The sequence below is a fragment of the Phaseolus vulgaris genome, chromosome 10, assembly GCF_051622355.1.
Source record: "Phaseolus vulgaris cultivar YP4 chromosome 10, ASM5162235v1, whole genome shotgun sequence".
NCBI classification, from domain to species: domain Eukaryota; kingdom Viridiplantae; phylum Streptophyta; class Magnoliopsida; order Fabales; family Fabaceae; genus Phaseolus; species Phaseolus vulgaris.
In genome coordinates, this window is record NC_143507.1 from 41,897,678 (window position 1) to 41,914,862 (window position 17,185).

The 17,185-nt window shown below is 25.7% G+C and overlaps 1 protein-coding gene across 1 annotated transcript; it reads left to right on the plus strand.

Annotated features, from left to right (window-relative positions):
* Positions 1 to 143: 143 nt before the first annotated feature.
* Positions 144 to 17,176, plus strand: LOC150024818 (uncharacterized). Its single transcript, XM_090296179.1, has 8 exons — positions 144 to 226; positions 2,819 to 3,157; positions 3,314 to 3,859; positions 4,090 to 4,188; positions 8,216 to 9,091; positions 9,641 to 9,730; positions 16,793 to 17,073; positions 17,163 to 17,176. Exons 1-8 carry the CDS (start codon positions 144 to 146, stop codon positions 17,174 to 17,176), a joined length of 2,328 nt encoding a protein of 775 aa, XP_090152305.1.
* Positions 17,177 to 17,185: the final 9 nt, after the last annotated feature.

Consider the following 17,185-nt stretch of genomic DNA (forward strand, 5'->3'; position numbering starts at 1 on the left):
AGAGACTTTCTGTAAGGAAGTGAATTTTTAGAGAACAGCAACATTTTTATCTGGAATACATTGTTAATCACTACAATGCTTATATCTTTTTCTCTATCTCTTCATCTATATATGTTTATATTTGCCATAGTAGGAGTTTTTGAATGAATCTATCTGTTAATTTACTCTTGCTTTTTGAGTACTTGCTGTCTGCAATATTTCTCTTAGAGGATGATCATGAACTGAGGTAAGATTTAAATTGCAACTTTTATTCCATTTATTTATGAGTAATTTTTTTTAGCATTTACAACTAAAATTAATGATTCTATTTTATATATGTCATATTGTCCTAGTAGAGGCTAAAACTGGTTCAGAATATTAAATTAAAAAGTAAACAATTGTGTTATTCTTTTTCGTATAGAGAATATGATAGAAAAAATTTCTAGTAATAAAAAAAATGAATGTTCTTGTTAATGTGTATTTTATAATATTTTTATTTAGCATTGTAGATTTAGGAAATAAACATGGGCAATACCATATATATGCGAGAATATTAACAAACCAATTTTTTTTTATGTCTGACTTATATTTAAAAAAATGACTAAAGTTATACAGGTGACAACATTTAAACCCTAAGTTTCAATGGAAATTACTATTGTATTAAAAAACGTTTCACATTTTTTATCTACATTACCAATCTTCTTCTTTTTTAACCTTATGAAACGCCTTTTTTAATTGCATGATGGAGAATAATCAAAGTTTAAAGTTGAGTATTATACTTTGAAGTTGGAAAAAAATAGATAGTTAGTTGTGAAATTACAACAAAAAATGTACAATATGATTTTAGTGCGGAATCAATATTAGATTACTTCTATTTTTTTATATTGACATGATATATCATTATATAATAACATGATATATACCATAATATGATAACAAAATGTATTGATTATTCATTATTGTGATAAATAAATAGTATATTTATCAAAAAAATATATAAAATTATTTAAGGATTGAAGTAAAAAAAAATTAAATAGATATTTCATTAATGAACTAAACAAAAATATTAAATTTATTAGATGTTTAATTTTTTAAAATGGTATTAAGTATTGAATATAAAAATTAAAATCATAAGTATATAAAATAGTTTTTAAATTATCTAACTATTAATTATCGGATTTTATTTACTAACTAAATTAATCTCTTTTAAAAATTAATTTTATAATCTAAAATTTTAGTAATTAAAATTTTGATAATTACTAATTTAAATACCAATTTAATTTTTATTTTATAATTATTTATTAATAATAGAAATAACTTTAAATACTAATAAATTTTCAGTTTGTAAAATATTATGTATCCTAGTGAGTGACTACTTATTTTTTCTCTAGATTATTTTTTTGATGATTAGGAAGAAATCGGATCAGGAAAATAAGTATGTATATTGATATAGACTTGACATTTCATTAAATAGTAATTTTAAAAGAATTAAGTTAATAGAAGTGATATTATTATATATGAATAATAATGAATGAAAAAAAAAGTAGTTTGGAAAAGAAAAGTGGTTCAATAACCATAGGAAAAGAAACCCCCATAATCCATTACTAAGATGGGATATTACTCCTGAATTTTAGACGAAAATACTAGGTCAAGTTTGAAAATGTATATCGAAAAGAAAACTATAAAAATACTTTAATAATAAATTAGCAGAATAAAAAAAATATAAATAAAAACCAATTTTAAGAAAATTAAACAAAAATTTTATAATTTGTTATCTAATATTAAAAAATAATTTATTTAAGTCATTTTTTATATTTAAAGAAAAAAAGTTTCTTTTTACACTATGAATAGTAATAACACTCCTTTCACAGTACATTTTAATGATATAATATTATTTTAAATTAAAAAATAAAATAAATATAATTAAAATATTATTTTATTCTATATTAAGAGTGGACTTTAAACTTAACTTTTTTTAATCAACAATAAAAATTTAATAAATAGAAGTAATAAGGGTACTTCAACCCATGTACAAAAATTCCCTATGCTAGAGAAACTTAACTTAATCTCAAAAAATCGGTTTATAAAGTGAGGTTTACATCACTTATAAAGAGTGAATTGTCATAATCTCTAGTCGACGTGGAATCTTCAAGATACCCCTCACGCCGATAACATATGACAATCAATTTTAATGTATTTTGTCCTCTTATGAAATGTGAGATTCTTTGTTATACATATAACAAATTTATTATTTATTGTCACAATAGACAATAAAAGATTCAAAAATATTAGTATTAGCATGCAAATCATCACACAAGTAAACACAAAGAAGTGAAACATTATGTTTCTAAACAAGTGAGTTTCCCAAAAACACACAAAAATCAGTGATAGATCTTCTAAAATGAATCCAAGTTACTCAACCTCCTTTTAAATATGGTAATGCACGACACTGATTAAGTTTATGAATTCTTTGAAATACCCATATTTAAAAGCAACTCTTTGAAACAGTCATTGATAAAGTACTTACTAGCTGAGAAGAAGTTATCTGATACAAAATATCTACTAAATATTTTATTATTTTATTAATAATATAATATTTTATTTACAAGATCAGTTGTGAAGTAGTTATTTTTAGTAATGTGAAACAAACTTTATTCAATAGAATATAGAGTATCTGATTTTTTTTTTTCCGAAGAAACAGAAAGAGGAACTTTTGCTTTATATTAGTGTATTCACGTAACATTCATTAGCATATTCAAAGGATGATACTGTTAAAAAGTCTACCTTTTTGCATTTTCTATTTTAACTTTTTGCGTTCTCAATACTTATCTTTCAACAGATCTGAATCGGAAACTTCATCCTCTATGAATTTTCTCTCAACTGTTGACGAAGTTGACGAATTCTACTTTTCAGAAGACGATGGTGAAGAAATGTTGCCAATATCAGATGAGAGATATGCTGAAGAGCTGCAACTACAACAAGCTCTCCATTCCTCCACAACGTCAAGTGCTAGGGTTGTAAAGGAAGTTCTTCATGTGGATCTTGAGGGTGACCTAGCTTTGAGAACCCTCAAGGGTAAACAGAAAGTGATCGGTAAAAATGATGAGGGTGCCCTAGCTTTGAGAACTCTCAAGGGTAAACAGAAAGTGATCGGTAAAAATGATGAGGGTGCCCTAGCTTTGAGAACCCTCAAGGGTAAACAGAAAGTGATCGCTAAAAATGATGAGGGTGACCTAGCTTTGAGAACCCTCAAGGGTAAACAGAAAGTGATCAGGGGTGACCTAGCCAAGGGTAAACAGAAAGTGATCGATGAAACTTCCCACACCCTTACCTACTACTGTGGTATTTGCATGGATGAGAAGAGTGAAGGAAAAATGTTCAGGAACCAAAACTGTTCTCACCTCTATTGTAATGATTGCATTGGAAGACATGTTGCTGCAAAGATTCAGGAGAATATATTAACGGTGAAATGTCCTGAACCAAAATGCAAAGGGGTTATAGAGTCTCAGAACTGTCGTTCAATTATCCCTAAAGAAGTGTTGGATAGATGGGGAGATGCTCTTTGTGAGAATGTGGTGAATGCATCACAGAAGTTTTACTGTCCTTTTAAGGATTGTTCAGCTATGATGATACGTGATTCAGGTGATTCAAAGAAAGTTGTGACTGTATCCGAGTGTCCACATTGCAATAGACTCTTTTGTGCACAGTGCAAGGTTCCGTGGCACCCAGGAGTTAATTGTATGGAGTTTAAGATTGGTTTCGATGGAGAGAGGGAAGATCAAACGGTGATGAAACTTGCAAAGTCTAAAAGTTGGAAAAGATGCCCAAAATGCAATTTCTATGTAGAAAGAATTGATGGATGTACAAGTATTAAATGCAGGTTTGTGTTATAACCTATCTTGTGAAAGTATAGAACATGTTTGTCTATAGTGTTATAGAGATGTTTGATATCAGTGTTATTAGATGGATTATTATATTACTCATGGGAGTTTTCTTTTGCATTTTTAATATATATTGTTTTGAGTTCATAGTTGTTCCATTTTTTCTATGTATTCTAACCATGTTATTTTTTCCATGACATACGTTTCTGCTGGCTCACTTGTTTTGCAGATGTGGCAATAGATTTTGCTATGCTTGTGGAATGGCTTGGAGTAATGAACATTATTCATGTAGGATATGGAAGTCCTTATGGAGTTCGGAAGAGCCAAGGCAATTTTTTTTGGTGTTGTTCTGCCTGGTCCTGATGCTGTCATTGAAGAAATTTTATTTATTTATTTTATTTTATTTTTATTTTTTAGCCTGTCATTGAAAGAAGTAAAAGAAGTTGGTCTGGTCCTGATGCTGTCATTGAAGAAATAAAAGAAGTTGGTCTTATGACAAGATCTTTGGTTATATCAGGAGAACTTTTGGTGAGTGTGTTCTGTTTTGGAGAGGACGTTGGGTTGGTCCAAGCAAGAGCTTGTGCGCATAATATATTAGAAATCATCTTATTAGCGTGTAGGGTGAGCTTTATGCTGCTGCGATGAGAAAGTGTGTTTGGGGTCAAGGTTTTAGTGTCTTGTTATGTTGCTGTCTTGTTTACAAGCATAGGCTTTGATGTTTTAAACAGGAACTTCACATGATATTCTAATGGGATTTAATAAGGTTTTAACTATCAATTATTTTAGTTTCTAAATTTGGTAGCAAAAATTTTGGTTGTTAATTAGATAATAATTTAAAAACTATTTAACAATAATATAAACTAATTTAGAAATTATTTTTTTTAGTTTCTAAAATGGTTTTTAATTTAGTTACTATTGCAACTAATTATTTTGGTATCTAAAAATAGTTTTTATTTCATGATTTTCTTGTAGTGGAAAATGACATCTTTTTAAATAACACATAAAATAGGCTATCATGTTTAACCAATAGAATATGCTGGTACTATATTAGTTGTTTAATTTATTGGTGTAGTTTAACATATACTAGTTTTACTAATAAACTAATTAGTTGTTTTAGTTTTATTTTTTTTATCAACAATAAAAATAAATAAATAATAATCACTTTAGGGATAATTCAACCCATGTATAAAATCGCACAAAAATGATATATCTCTCCTTTTAGAAAGCTTGCCACTAACTTCCTAATAAAACAAATACAGTCTGACCAACCTAAATAAATCACCCTAAATAAATCATTTATTTTTAATCGAATACATACAAACTAGGAGATCTAGACACCATTCAGAAAAGGAAAAACAAGCAAAATGGACTTTAGAGGTTACCTAGATCCGGACCTTTAGTTGAGTAATGGAGAAAATCTCAGAATAATTAATCACTCCATATTTAAATATGTGTTAATTCTTATGTTTCCAAATCTCACTTACCACCGCAATCTAGACACTTCCCAAAATTAAATTAATAGAAGCAGGTGCTTCATGTATATTAAACTGCAGAACATGTGAAAAAGAAGTGTGTGAACAACCGAGCTCAACCCTAACCACTCGAAGCAAAGATTTAAGCCAAATAATTCTACGGCCAAAGAACAAATGACTTGTCATTTCCTCATTCGCCCCACACAAACAATAAAAATATTTTCTAATTCAACCCCACGTCTCTCCAAGTTAACCTTAGTAGCTAAGTTATTTAATCTTTTAAATCAATGTTAGTGACATTAATGATATCTAGTAGTTTTTAAATTGTAGGTATATAAAGTAGTTTTTAAATTAGTATCTAACCATTAACTATTAGATTTTAGTTACTAACTACTTTATATCCTAATATATCATAAATTAGTCTATTTTAAAAATTAATTTAAAATCTAAAATACTAGTAATTATAGTAATTAAAATTTCAAAAGTTACTAATTTAGATACCAATTTAACTTTTTTTATAATTTTTTTTATTAATAATAGAAATAACTTTAAATATTAATAAAATTTCCAGTTTCTAAAATATTATTTATTCTAGTGAGTGAATACTTATTTTCTCTCTAAATTTGATTATGTTTTGATGATTAGGATGAAAGGATGAAATCGGATCAGGATATATATATATATATATATATATATATATATATATATATATATATATATATATATTAAAAGAATTAAATTAATAGAAGTGATATTATTGTATACACTAAAAATAAAAACATGAAATAGAAAATAAAAATTAGTTGCTATAGTGTCTAAATTAGAAATCATTTTAGGGACTAAATAAATTTTTGGTTTCTAAATTAGTTTCTATTATTGTTAAATGATTTCTAAATTGGTATCTAATTAGCAACCAATGTTTTTGCTACCAAATTTAGAATCTAAATAATTGGTAGTGAAAACCTTGGTTGCTAATTAGATACCAATTTCGAAACTATTTAACAATAATATAAACTAATTTATAAACCAATTTTTTTTTAGTTTCTAAAATGGTATCTAATTTAGTTACTATTGTAACTAATTATTTTGGTCTCTAAAAATTGATTTTTATTTAATGATTTTCTTGTAGTGATATGAATAATAATGAAAAAAAAAATAGTTTGGAAAAGAAAGGTGGTTCAATAACCATAGGAAAAGAAACCCCCATAATCCATTACTAAGATTTGATATTACTCCTGAATTTTAGACGAAAATACTAGGTCAAGTTTTGAAAATGTATATCTAAAAGAAAAATATAAAAATACTTTAATAACAAATGAGAAGAATAAAAAGAATTATAAATAAAAACCAATTTCAAGAAAATTAAACAAAAAACTTATAATTTGTTATCTAATATTAAAAAACAATTTATTCAAGTCATTTTTTTATATTTAAATAAAAAAAGTTTCTTTACACTATGGATAGTAATAACACTCCTTTCACAGTCCATTTTAATGATAATATTATTTTAAATTAGAAAATAAAATAAATATAATTAAAATATTATTTTATTCTATATTAAAAAGTGGACTTTAACTTAACTCAACCTCATAAAATCGATTTATAAGGTGAGGTTTACACCACTTATAAAGAATGAATTGTCTCATCTCTAGTCGATGTAGAATCTCCAACACACCCCTCACGTCACAGCTCGTGCGTGAGATAACATATGATGGGTGGTCCAATAACGACTCGATAGCGGGTGGCCTGATAAGCCCAACAAATACTCGCTAGGATAGACTTGAAAATGACTTTGATACCATATTAGTTTTGTATATCTCATATAAAGAAAGAAGAGAAAAGGAGGAAAAAAAATGATATATTTTATTAATCCGTAATTGTTCCTCACTTACATTATGGAGTGTTATATTTATATAGCAATAAAAGATAAAAAAAAATAATTGATACTGATATTACAATTGATATCGTAGTTACAACTGAAAATCACAAATATAAATATTATGATCATTTCTATCATCTAATAGCGTCCCACCAGCAGAAACATACATACCTTTCATGATCAACTTGGATAAGTTGTAACAAAATAATCAAGGATGCAAAGGTTTAGTCAACATATCAGCCACTTGATTAGAGGAAAAAATTGAAAGTAAATGAATGAGACTTTCTTGAAATTTAGTCCAAACGAGATGACAATCAATTTCAATGTATTTTGTCCACTTATGAAAAGTGAGATTCTTTATTATGCATATAGCAGATTTATTTTCACAATAGATAACAAAAGATTATCTATTGAAATATTATGCAAATCATGACACAAATATCACTCGACACTATAAATTGCTTTTTAGACTTTCATAAAATTAAAGAGTTTCCTAAAACACATAATAACTAGTTATGAACCTTCTATAAATGCAAGTTCTCCTATCCAAATAAAAAAAAAAACTTTAATAACAATTTAATTATTACTAAAAATAATATACCAAAAGCAGGATATCCATTCAAATATGTTAATGCACGAAAGTGATTAATTAAGTTTATGAATTATTTGAAACACCCATATTTAAAAGCAACTCTTTGAAACAGTCGTTATCTGATACAAAATATCTACTAAATAAATTATTATTTTATTATAATATAATATTTTATTTTGTATTTCCAAGATCAGTTGTAAAGTAGTTATTTTTAGTGATGTGAAACAAACTTTATTCAATAGAATATAGAGTATCTGATTCTTTTCAGAAACAGAAAGAGGAACTTTTGCTCAATATTCGTGTATTCACTTAACATTCATTAGCATATTCAAAGGATGATACTGTTAAAAAGTCTACCTTTTTGCATTTTCTATTTTAACTTTTTGCGTTCTCAATACTTATCTTTCAACAGATCTGAATCGGAAACTTCATCCTCTATGAATTTTCTCTCAACTGTTGACGAAGTTGACGAATTCTACTTTTCAGAAGACGATGGTGAAGAAATGTTGCCAATGTCAGATGAGAGATATGCTGAACAGCTGCAACTACAAGAAGCTCTCTATTCCTCCACAATGTCAAGTGCTAGGGTTGTAAAGGAAGTTCTTCATGTGGATGAAGATCTTGAGGGTGACCTAGCTTTGAGAACCCTAAAGGGTAAACAGAAAGTGATCGGTGAAGATGATGAGGGTGACCTAGCCAAGGGTAAACAGAAAGAGACAGGAGAAACTTCCCACACCCTTACCTACTGTGGTATTTGCATGGATGCCAAGAGAGGAGAAGAAATGTTCAGGAACCAAAACTGTTCTCACCTCTATTGTGAGGATTGCATTGGGAAGCATGTTGCTGCAAAGGTTCACGAAAATGTATTAACAGTGAAATGTCCTGAACCAAAATGCAAAGGGGTTATAGAGTCTCAGAACTGTCGTTCAATTATCCCTAAAGAAGTGTTGGATAGATGGGAAGATGCTCTTTGTGAGAATGTGGTGAATGCATCACAGAAGTTTTACTGTCCTTTTAAGGATTGTTCAGCTATGATGATATGTGATTCAGGTGATTCAGAGAAAGCTGTGACTACATCCGAGTGTCCACATTGCAATAGACTCTTTTGTGCACAGTGCAAGGTTCCGTGGCACTCAGGAGCTAATTGTAAAGAGTTTCAGATTCATTTGGATGGAGAGAGGGAAGATCAAAGGGTGATGGAACTTGCAAAGTCTAAAAGATGGAAAAGATGTCCGAAATGCAATTTCTACGTAGAAAAAATTAATGGATGTACACATATTTCATGCAGGTTTGTGTTATAACCAATCTTGTGAAAGTATAGAACATGTTTGTCTATAGTGTTATATAGATGTTTGATAAAACATATTGTATTCTCATAATTCTTTGTTATACCTTGTGTTATTGACTAGATTAAACATGAGTATCTGATTTTGAGACATGTGTTATTGAGTGGTATCTGATTTTGAAACATATTGTGAGAACTTTGTATTCTTTGTATATTATATATAGTGTGTGGTAAAGTTTGTGGTTGACAAAGATTGTTTATAACATTGTTGTGATGTTTTTTTTTTAGGTTTTGGAGCTGTATTTTAATAGTCTATGTTGTGTGATTGATCTATTATTTTTGTAGTAGGATATGAGAATAGTAGGATATGAGAATGATGTTTTTTTTTATATAAGGATATTGTTGGATTTTGCAAGTTATATTACTCATGGGAATTTTCTTTTACATTTTTAATATATATTGTTTTACTTTTGAGTTAATAATTGTTTCATCTTTTTCTATGGATTCCATGTTATTTTTCTATGACATGCTGCTGGCTCACTTGTTTTGCAGATGTGGCAATGAATTTTGCTATGCTTGTGGAATGGCTTGGAGTAATAAACATTATTTATGTACATCTTTAAGAGTATTGGAAGAGGAAAGGTAGAAGACAATATTTTACAGATATGAAAATTGATTCATCTTTTAATATTAGAGTTTACATTTCAACAAAAAAAATATTTTTTTTTGCAGAATTTTAAGAAGAATTTGAAGAGAATATCACACCATTATTATTCTTCTGTTTGGAGAAGAAGATCGCAGCATTATCATTTATCCATGTAAGTTGTTAGGAAACAAGACTTTCTGAATGACAATACTTTATTAACACTTTTGATATGTAGTTTCATGAACTTTGCAATTTATGGTTTAGGACATTTGAGATTTTGGATTACTATTTGAGAATGTTCAAATTTGGATTAGGTTCTCCTTACCATTATACTTAATCCACTAAATTTTATATGGAAGAAGTTAGATTGATCCTTTAAATATCTAGAATTTATTTAGGATAATTAGTTTTTTTTCCAAAACAACTTTAATTTTTGAATCAAATTAAGTAATTTGTTAAATACATCAATCTATTTTAGGATTTTTCGAAGTTTAATATTTTTATCTATAATTGATTACATTAAAAAAAATCATTAAATAAAAAACTAATTTTAGAAATAAAAAATAATTAGTTAGAAATACTATTAATAGATTTAAAAAATTATTTGTAAAATAATTTTTTAGTTTATAAAAATAGTATCTAATTTAGAATATATTATAAATTTTTTTCTTCTTTTTAAAATTAGTTTTTATTTAATAGTGAAAATTTTATCAATTTAAATTAGTTTTTATTTAATGATTTTCTAGTAGTAGTGTTAGTTTTTGAAAAAAAAATATAATAATTTGTTTTTATTAATTTTAACAAATAAACATGCCATTAATAAAAAAAATTGATATTATCACTATGATGAATTAGTCTACAAAGATTAGAGAAAAATAATGTTTAGTATTATTTATGATAAATGATAAGAAAAATATCAATTATTTTCATAAACAATTGTTAAGAAAGCATGTTGTTTAGTCTGATATTTTATTTTAATGTTGCTTAACACCAATACGCCCAAATCGTCCTTCTTTTTTAAATTACATTCAGATTATTTCCTTATATTTTTAGAAGTTAAAATATATTTCCTTTAGAATTAATTACATCAATAATTTAAACATATTGTCACAACATTTATTTGTTTTAAATATATATTTTCAATGCCTGTAGTGCAATATGTAGCAAAAAGTAAACATAAATTAAATAATATTAAATTGTTTCAATTAATTTGATTATTTAAATTTATAGTGAAAATGGAATATAAATGAACAAATAAAAAAACTAATACAAGTAAAATAATATTAAAACTCGGTTAGAAATCAATTAACTAATGATTCAATGTGTAAATACACATAATTTAAACTAGTCCAATATGATTAAAAAACTATATAAGCGTAATACTTTTACATGTATGTACTTTTAAACTAGTCGAAATATTATGGTGAAGATCTAATGCAAGAAAACACATAAACAAAGAAATCGATATGGAATAACTTGTAGTTGTGATCCTGGAACGAAGCTTCCAAATGTCACGAATTACTTAATAACAATCTTACAACCTATGAAACTCATTCACTTATTTTAAATGGCATGTCGATTTCGATAATATCGGACATCGACACTCCTATGATACTTATAGGATACGTATCCGTGAAGTGTCTAATTCAAAAATTATTTGTTAGATTTCTGATAATTCTAGTACGGTTCTAAGACAATTTTAAAAAGAAAAAATATATTAATTTTCTTAAAATTCAAACTTTATTGTATAAATTGTTATTATGATTATAAAATTAAAAAACAAATCATTGTGAACCAGTCATGAAAATACAATAAGAATTAAAATATAAGCGATGAAGAAAATACATGTAAAACAAACAAAAATTAGCTAAAAATGGAACTATTAACGAATAGAGAGAGGACTAAGGGAGTCTGGGTAACATACAATGCAATCATTAAATAAAAACTAATTTTTAGATACATAGTTGCAATAGTGAGTAAATTAGAGATCATTTAATAGACTAAATAAATTTTTGGTTTTTAAATTAATTTCTATTATTGTTAAATAGTTTCTAAATTAGTATCTAATTAGCTACCAAGATTTTAACTACCAATTGATCATAAAATTTACTAAAAATTTATTTAATCTCTAAAATAGTCTCTAATTTAAATTTAGTCACTACCGCAACTAATTATTTGTCTCTAAAATTAATTTTTATTTAATGATTTTTTTATAACATAATTAATTAAATTGAATGGAAAAAAAAAAAACAATCAATGATTCAGTTTTGGCTCGTAGATAATGAAAAAAAAGTGTTTGGCACTTCAAAACCTATGCACAATGAAAATAAAAAATTATTTACTTGCGATTAAACCTTCCAATATTTGTTATAAATTTAAATTTAATTCTGAAAATATATTTAACATTGAGAGAGTCAAACCTTCGAAACTTTAATATATTTTTGTTATTTATATTTTTAGTATAAATATTTATTATTATTTTATTTTTTATTTAAAATTGTAATGTGAACTTTACGTTAATCACTACACGAAAACAAACAATTAGCTTCCAAATTTTTACATGGACCATTTACGGATGCTACTATCGTCGGCCAAAATGGTGCAAAACCCACGCAACAATGACATTAGACAAAACAGACGCACTTATGAATTTAATTTTTTTTTAAAAGTCCAGTCTGCGTCGGTCATGGCCCACGCATATGCGTCGGCTTGCGTCGGCCACAGCCCACGCATATGCGTCCGCCACGATCCACGCATGTTTATATTTTAGGATTTTAAAATTATTTATTTGAATTTATTTAATGTATAACAAATATTTTAATATTTAATTCTTTATTGTATATATTTTAAAATTATTTCTTTAATATTATAATAAATTATTTAATTTATCAAATTTTAATATAAATTAGTTAAATTAAATTTATAAAATTAATTAAGTGTTTGATTTAAAATTAATTGACTAAAAGAAAAGATGTATTTAAATTATTTAAATGTTATATAAAATATTTTATTATTTTAAAGATTATTTATTTTAAATTTATTTTATTTATATATTGTCATATATAAATTAAACAATATAGATTATTATTTGTTATATATTTTAAAATAACTTTTTGTTGTATAAATGAAATGAATTATTTTTGTTGTATAAATTGAATTTAATTGTTTTGTATAAATTAAATACAGTTTTTTATACATTAAATTTATTTATTTATTTTATAAATTTTAAAATAAATTGAATTTTTGAAAGTTTTAATATAATTTTTATTAAATTATATTTAAGCTACATATTTAAGAAAATTTTCACGTGCCGCACATTAATAATAAGTATAATAAAAATCATAATATGACAAAAGAACTTGTTTTGTGGTAGTGGTTAAAGTTTATTTCTTGCCAGAAAGACTTGGGTTCATATAGATAATAATAAGAAATAAATAAAAATAATGAAAATAATAATTAAAAATAAAATCTGTTGCATTAAATATAAAAATTTATTTTTTTATCCCTTTGTGGGTTGTTGGTCTTGACTCACGCATAAACCTATGCATACGTGTCGTCCATTTTCCGTAGGCTTGGTCACGCAACTTGCGTTCAACTCACTAGCCCACGCTATTATTTTCAAAGTTTTTTTATCCAACTATAACCAACGTATAAACATTCCGTTTTTGACTCGCGCTATATCATGTTTTTCTTACCGTGAATGCAACCTACTCTATTTTTTTATAAAATATTTAGTATAGACTTTACGTCATTTAGATTCATCTTATTTTTTACTTTTTATCTATCTTGTAATTGATGATGGTTTGACTGACGCTATTAACTTTCTTTTACTGCTGTCACATTTTATGGGTAATTAATTTTGTATTTTCTCATACTAAATGTGTTTAAAAGATATTAAGTAATTTAATTTCAACAACAGCTGTATCTCTTGCTTTTTCTTCTATTTCTAAATTAGTTTATGTATAGTATAGGTTAGTGATTTGAATTATATACAAATCAATGTTCTTGTTAATGTGTATTTTAAAATATTTTTATTTAGCGTTGTAGATTTAGGAAATAAATATGGGCAATACCATATATATGCGAGAATATTAACAAACCAATTATTATTTTTTTATGTCATACTTATATTAAAAAAATGACTAAAATTATACCGGTGACTACATTACAAGAAAATCATGAAATAATAGAAAGCAATTTGTAGAAACCAAAATAATTAGTTGCAATAGTAACTAAATTAGAGACCATTTTAGAAACTAAAAAAAAATTGGTTTTTAAATTAGTTTCTATTATTTTCTATTATTGTTAAATAGTTTCTAAATTGGTATCTAATTAGCAACCAAGGTTTTATAGACCAAATTTAGAAACTAAATAATTGGTAGTTAAAACCTTAGTTGCTAATTAGATACCAATTTAGAAACTATTTAACAATAATAGAAAATAATATAAACTAATTTAGAAACCAATTTTTTTTTTAGTTTCTAAAATGGTCTCTATTTTAGTTCCTATTGTAACTAATTATTTTGGTATCTAAAAATTGGTTTCTATTTCATGATTTTCTGGTAGTGATTTAAACCCTAAGTTTCAATGAAAATTACTATTGTATTAAAAAACGTTTCACATTTTTTATCTACATTACCAATCTTCTTCTTTAACCTATATAAAACGCCTTTTTTAATTACATGATGATGAATAATCAAAGTTTAAAGTTGAGAATTACAGTTATTTCATATTTTGAGGTTGGAAAAAAAAAATAGATAGTTAGTTGTGAAATTACAACAAAAAAATGTAAAATATGATTTTAGTGTGGAATAAATAATCAATATTAGATTACTTCTATTTTTTTATATTGACATGATATACCATTATATAATAACATTGATATACTATGATAACAAAATGTATTGATTATTGTGATAAATAGATAACATATTTATAAAAAAATATAAAATTATTTAAGGATTGAAGTAAAAAGAAATATTAAATAGATATTTCATTTACGAACTAAACAAAAATATTAAATTTATTAGATGTTTAATTTTTTTAAATTGTATTAAGTATTGAATATAAAAATTAATTATATATTATACTTGAAGCTTATTTAAGGTTAAAATTTAAAATAGTTCACATCAATTTATAATAAAAATACTACAATAAAATTATTAAATAAAAAATAATTTTAAATTTAACTAGATCTGAGCATTTTATAAACTAACAAAATTATTGGTATATAAAGTATCTAATCATTAACTATTAACTATCGGGTTGGGTTGTAGTTACTAACTACATTCTAATATATCCTAAATTAGTTTTTTTAAAATTAATTTAAAATTTAAAATACTAATAATTAAAATTTTGGTAATTATGAATTTAGATACTAATTTAGAATTTTTTATTTATTTTTTTATTAATAATATAAATAACTTTAAATATTATTAAATTTTCAGTTTCTAAAATATTATGTAATGTAGACTACTTATTTTCTCTCTAAATTTGATTTTTTTTTTTATGATTAGAATGAATTCGGATGAGGAAAAAAATATGTATATTGATATAGACTTGACATTTTATTAATTTTAAAAGAATTAAATTAATAGAGGTGATATTATTATATATGAATATTAATGAGAGGAAAAAAGTAGTTTGGAAAAGAAAGGTGGTTCAATAGCCATAGGAAAAGGAACCCCCCATAATCGATTACTAAGATTGGAAATTACTCCTGAATTTTAGACGAAAATACTAGGTCAAATTTGAAAATTATATCTAAAAGAAAAATATAAAAATACTTTAATAATAAAATTATAAATAAAAACCAATTTCAAGAAAATTAAACAAAAATTTTATAATTTGTTATCTAATATTAAAAAAAAATTTATTTAAGTCATTTTTTATATTTAAAGAAAAAAAAGTTCCTTTACCCTATGAATAGTAATAACACTCCTTTGACAATCCATTTTAATGATATAATATTATTTTAAATTAGAAAATAAAATAAATATAATTAAAATATTATTTTATTCTATATTAAGAAGTGAACTTTAAACTTAACTAAATCTCATAATATCAGCTTATAAGATGAGGTTTGCACCATTTATAAAGAATGAATTGTTCCACTCTCTATTCGATGTAAAATATCCAACACACTCCTTATGTCGAGAGTGACAGCTGGTGGGATAACATATGATGGATGATTCAATAACAGTATAAGCTTAACAAACACTCGTTAGGATAGACTTGAAGCAAAAAAGTAAAAAGAAAATGATATATTTTATTAATTAATAATTATTACTATATTGATAAAGGTAGTTATAGAAGAGTTAGTTATAACTAAAAATCTAAAGTATAAATATTATGAGATCATTTTTATCATGTAATAGCATCCCACAAACTGAAGCATATATCGATAAACTCGAAGTAAATGAATGAAACTTTATTTAAGATTAGTCCGAATGAAATGAAAATCATTTTTAATATATTTCGTCCTCTTATGAAACATGAGATTCTTTAGTGCAGACACATTTATTATTTATTGTCACTGAGAATAAAAGATTTAGAAATATTAATATTAGTATGCAAATCTGGAAAACTGTATATTGCTTTTGTTTTAAAAAAAAAAACATACAATAACCTAATGCACGAAACTGATTTATGAATTCTTTGAAACACCCACACTTAAAAGCAACTCTTTGAACAGTCCTAGATAAAGGACTCTGAGTAATAGTATATGCATCATCATCATCCAAAGGCTAGGTGAGAAGAAGCTATCTCATACAAAATATCTACTAAATAAATTATTATTTTATTATTTTATTATAATATAATATTTTTTATTTCCAAGATCAGTTGTAAATTTGTTATTTTTAGTAATGTGAAACAAACTTTATTCAAAAGAATATAGAGTATCGGATTCTTTTCCGAAACAGAAAGAGGATCTTTTGCTTTATATTTGTGTATTCACGTAACATTCATTAGCATATTAAGATGATACTGTTAAGAAGTTTACCTTTCTGCATTCTCTACTTTAACTTTTTGCATTCTCAATGCTTCTCTTTCCACAGATCTGAATCGGAAACTTCATCCGCATCTTCTTCCTCTATGAATTTTCCCTCAACTGTTCACGAAGTTGACGAGTTCTACTTTTCAGCAGACGAGGGTGAAGAAATGTTGCCAATGTCAAGTGCTAGGGTTGTAAAGGAAGTTCTTCGTGTGGATGTTGAGGGTGACCTAGCTTTGAGAGCCCTCAAGGGTAAACAGAAAGTGATCCCTAAAAATGATGAGGGTGACCTAGCTTTGAGGACCCTCAAGGGTAAACAGAAAGTGATCCCTAAAAATGATGAGGGTAACCTAATTTTGAGAACCCTTTTTAAACCGAGAGTGATCCGTAAAAATGATGAGGGTAACCTAGTTGTGAAAACCTATTCTACACAGAGAGTGATCCTTAAAAAGGATGA

Bases quoted from the DNA above. Each gene is read 5' to 3' on its own strand.
- LOC150024818 (XM_090296179.1), top strand. From the start codon at position 144: ATGAATCTATCTGTTAATTTACTCTTGCTTTTTGAGTACTTGCTGTCT. The intron at 3,158-3,313 runs TTTGAGAACCCT...CACCCTTACCTA, and splicing joins AATGATGAGGGTGCCCTAGC to CTACTGTGGTATTTGCATGG. The intron at 9,092-9,640 runs GTTTGTGTTATA...CTTGTTTTGCAG, and splicing joins TGTACACATATTTCATGCAG to ATGTGGCAATGAATTTTGCT.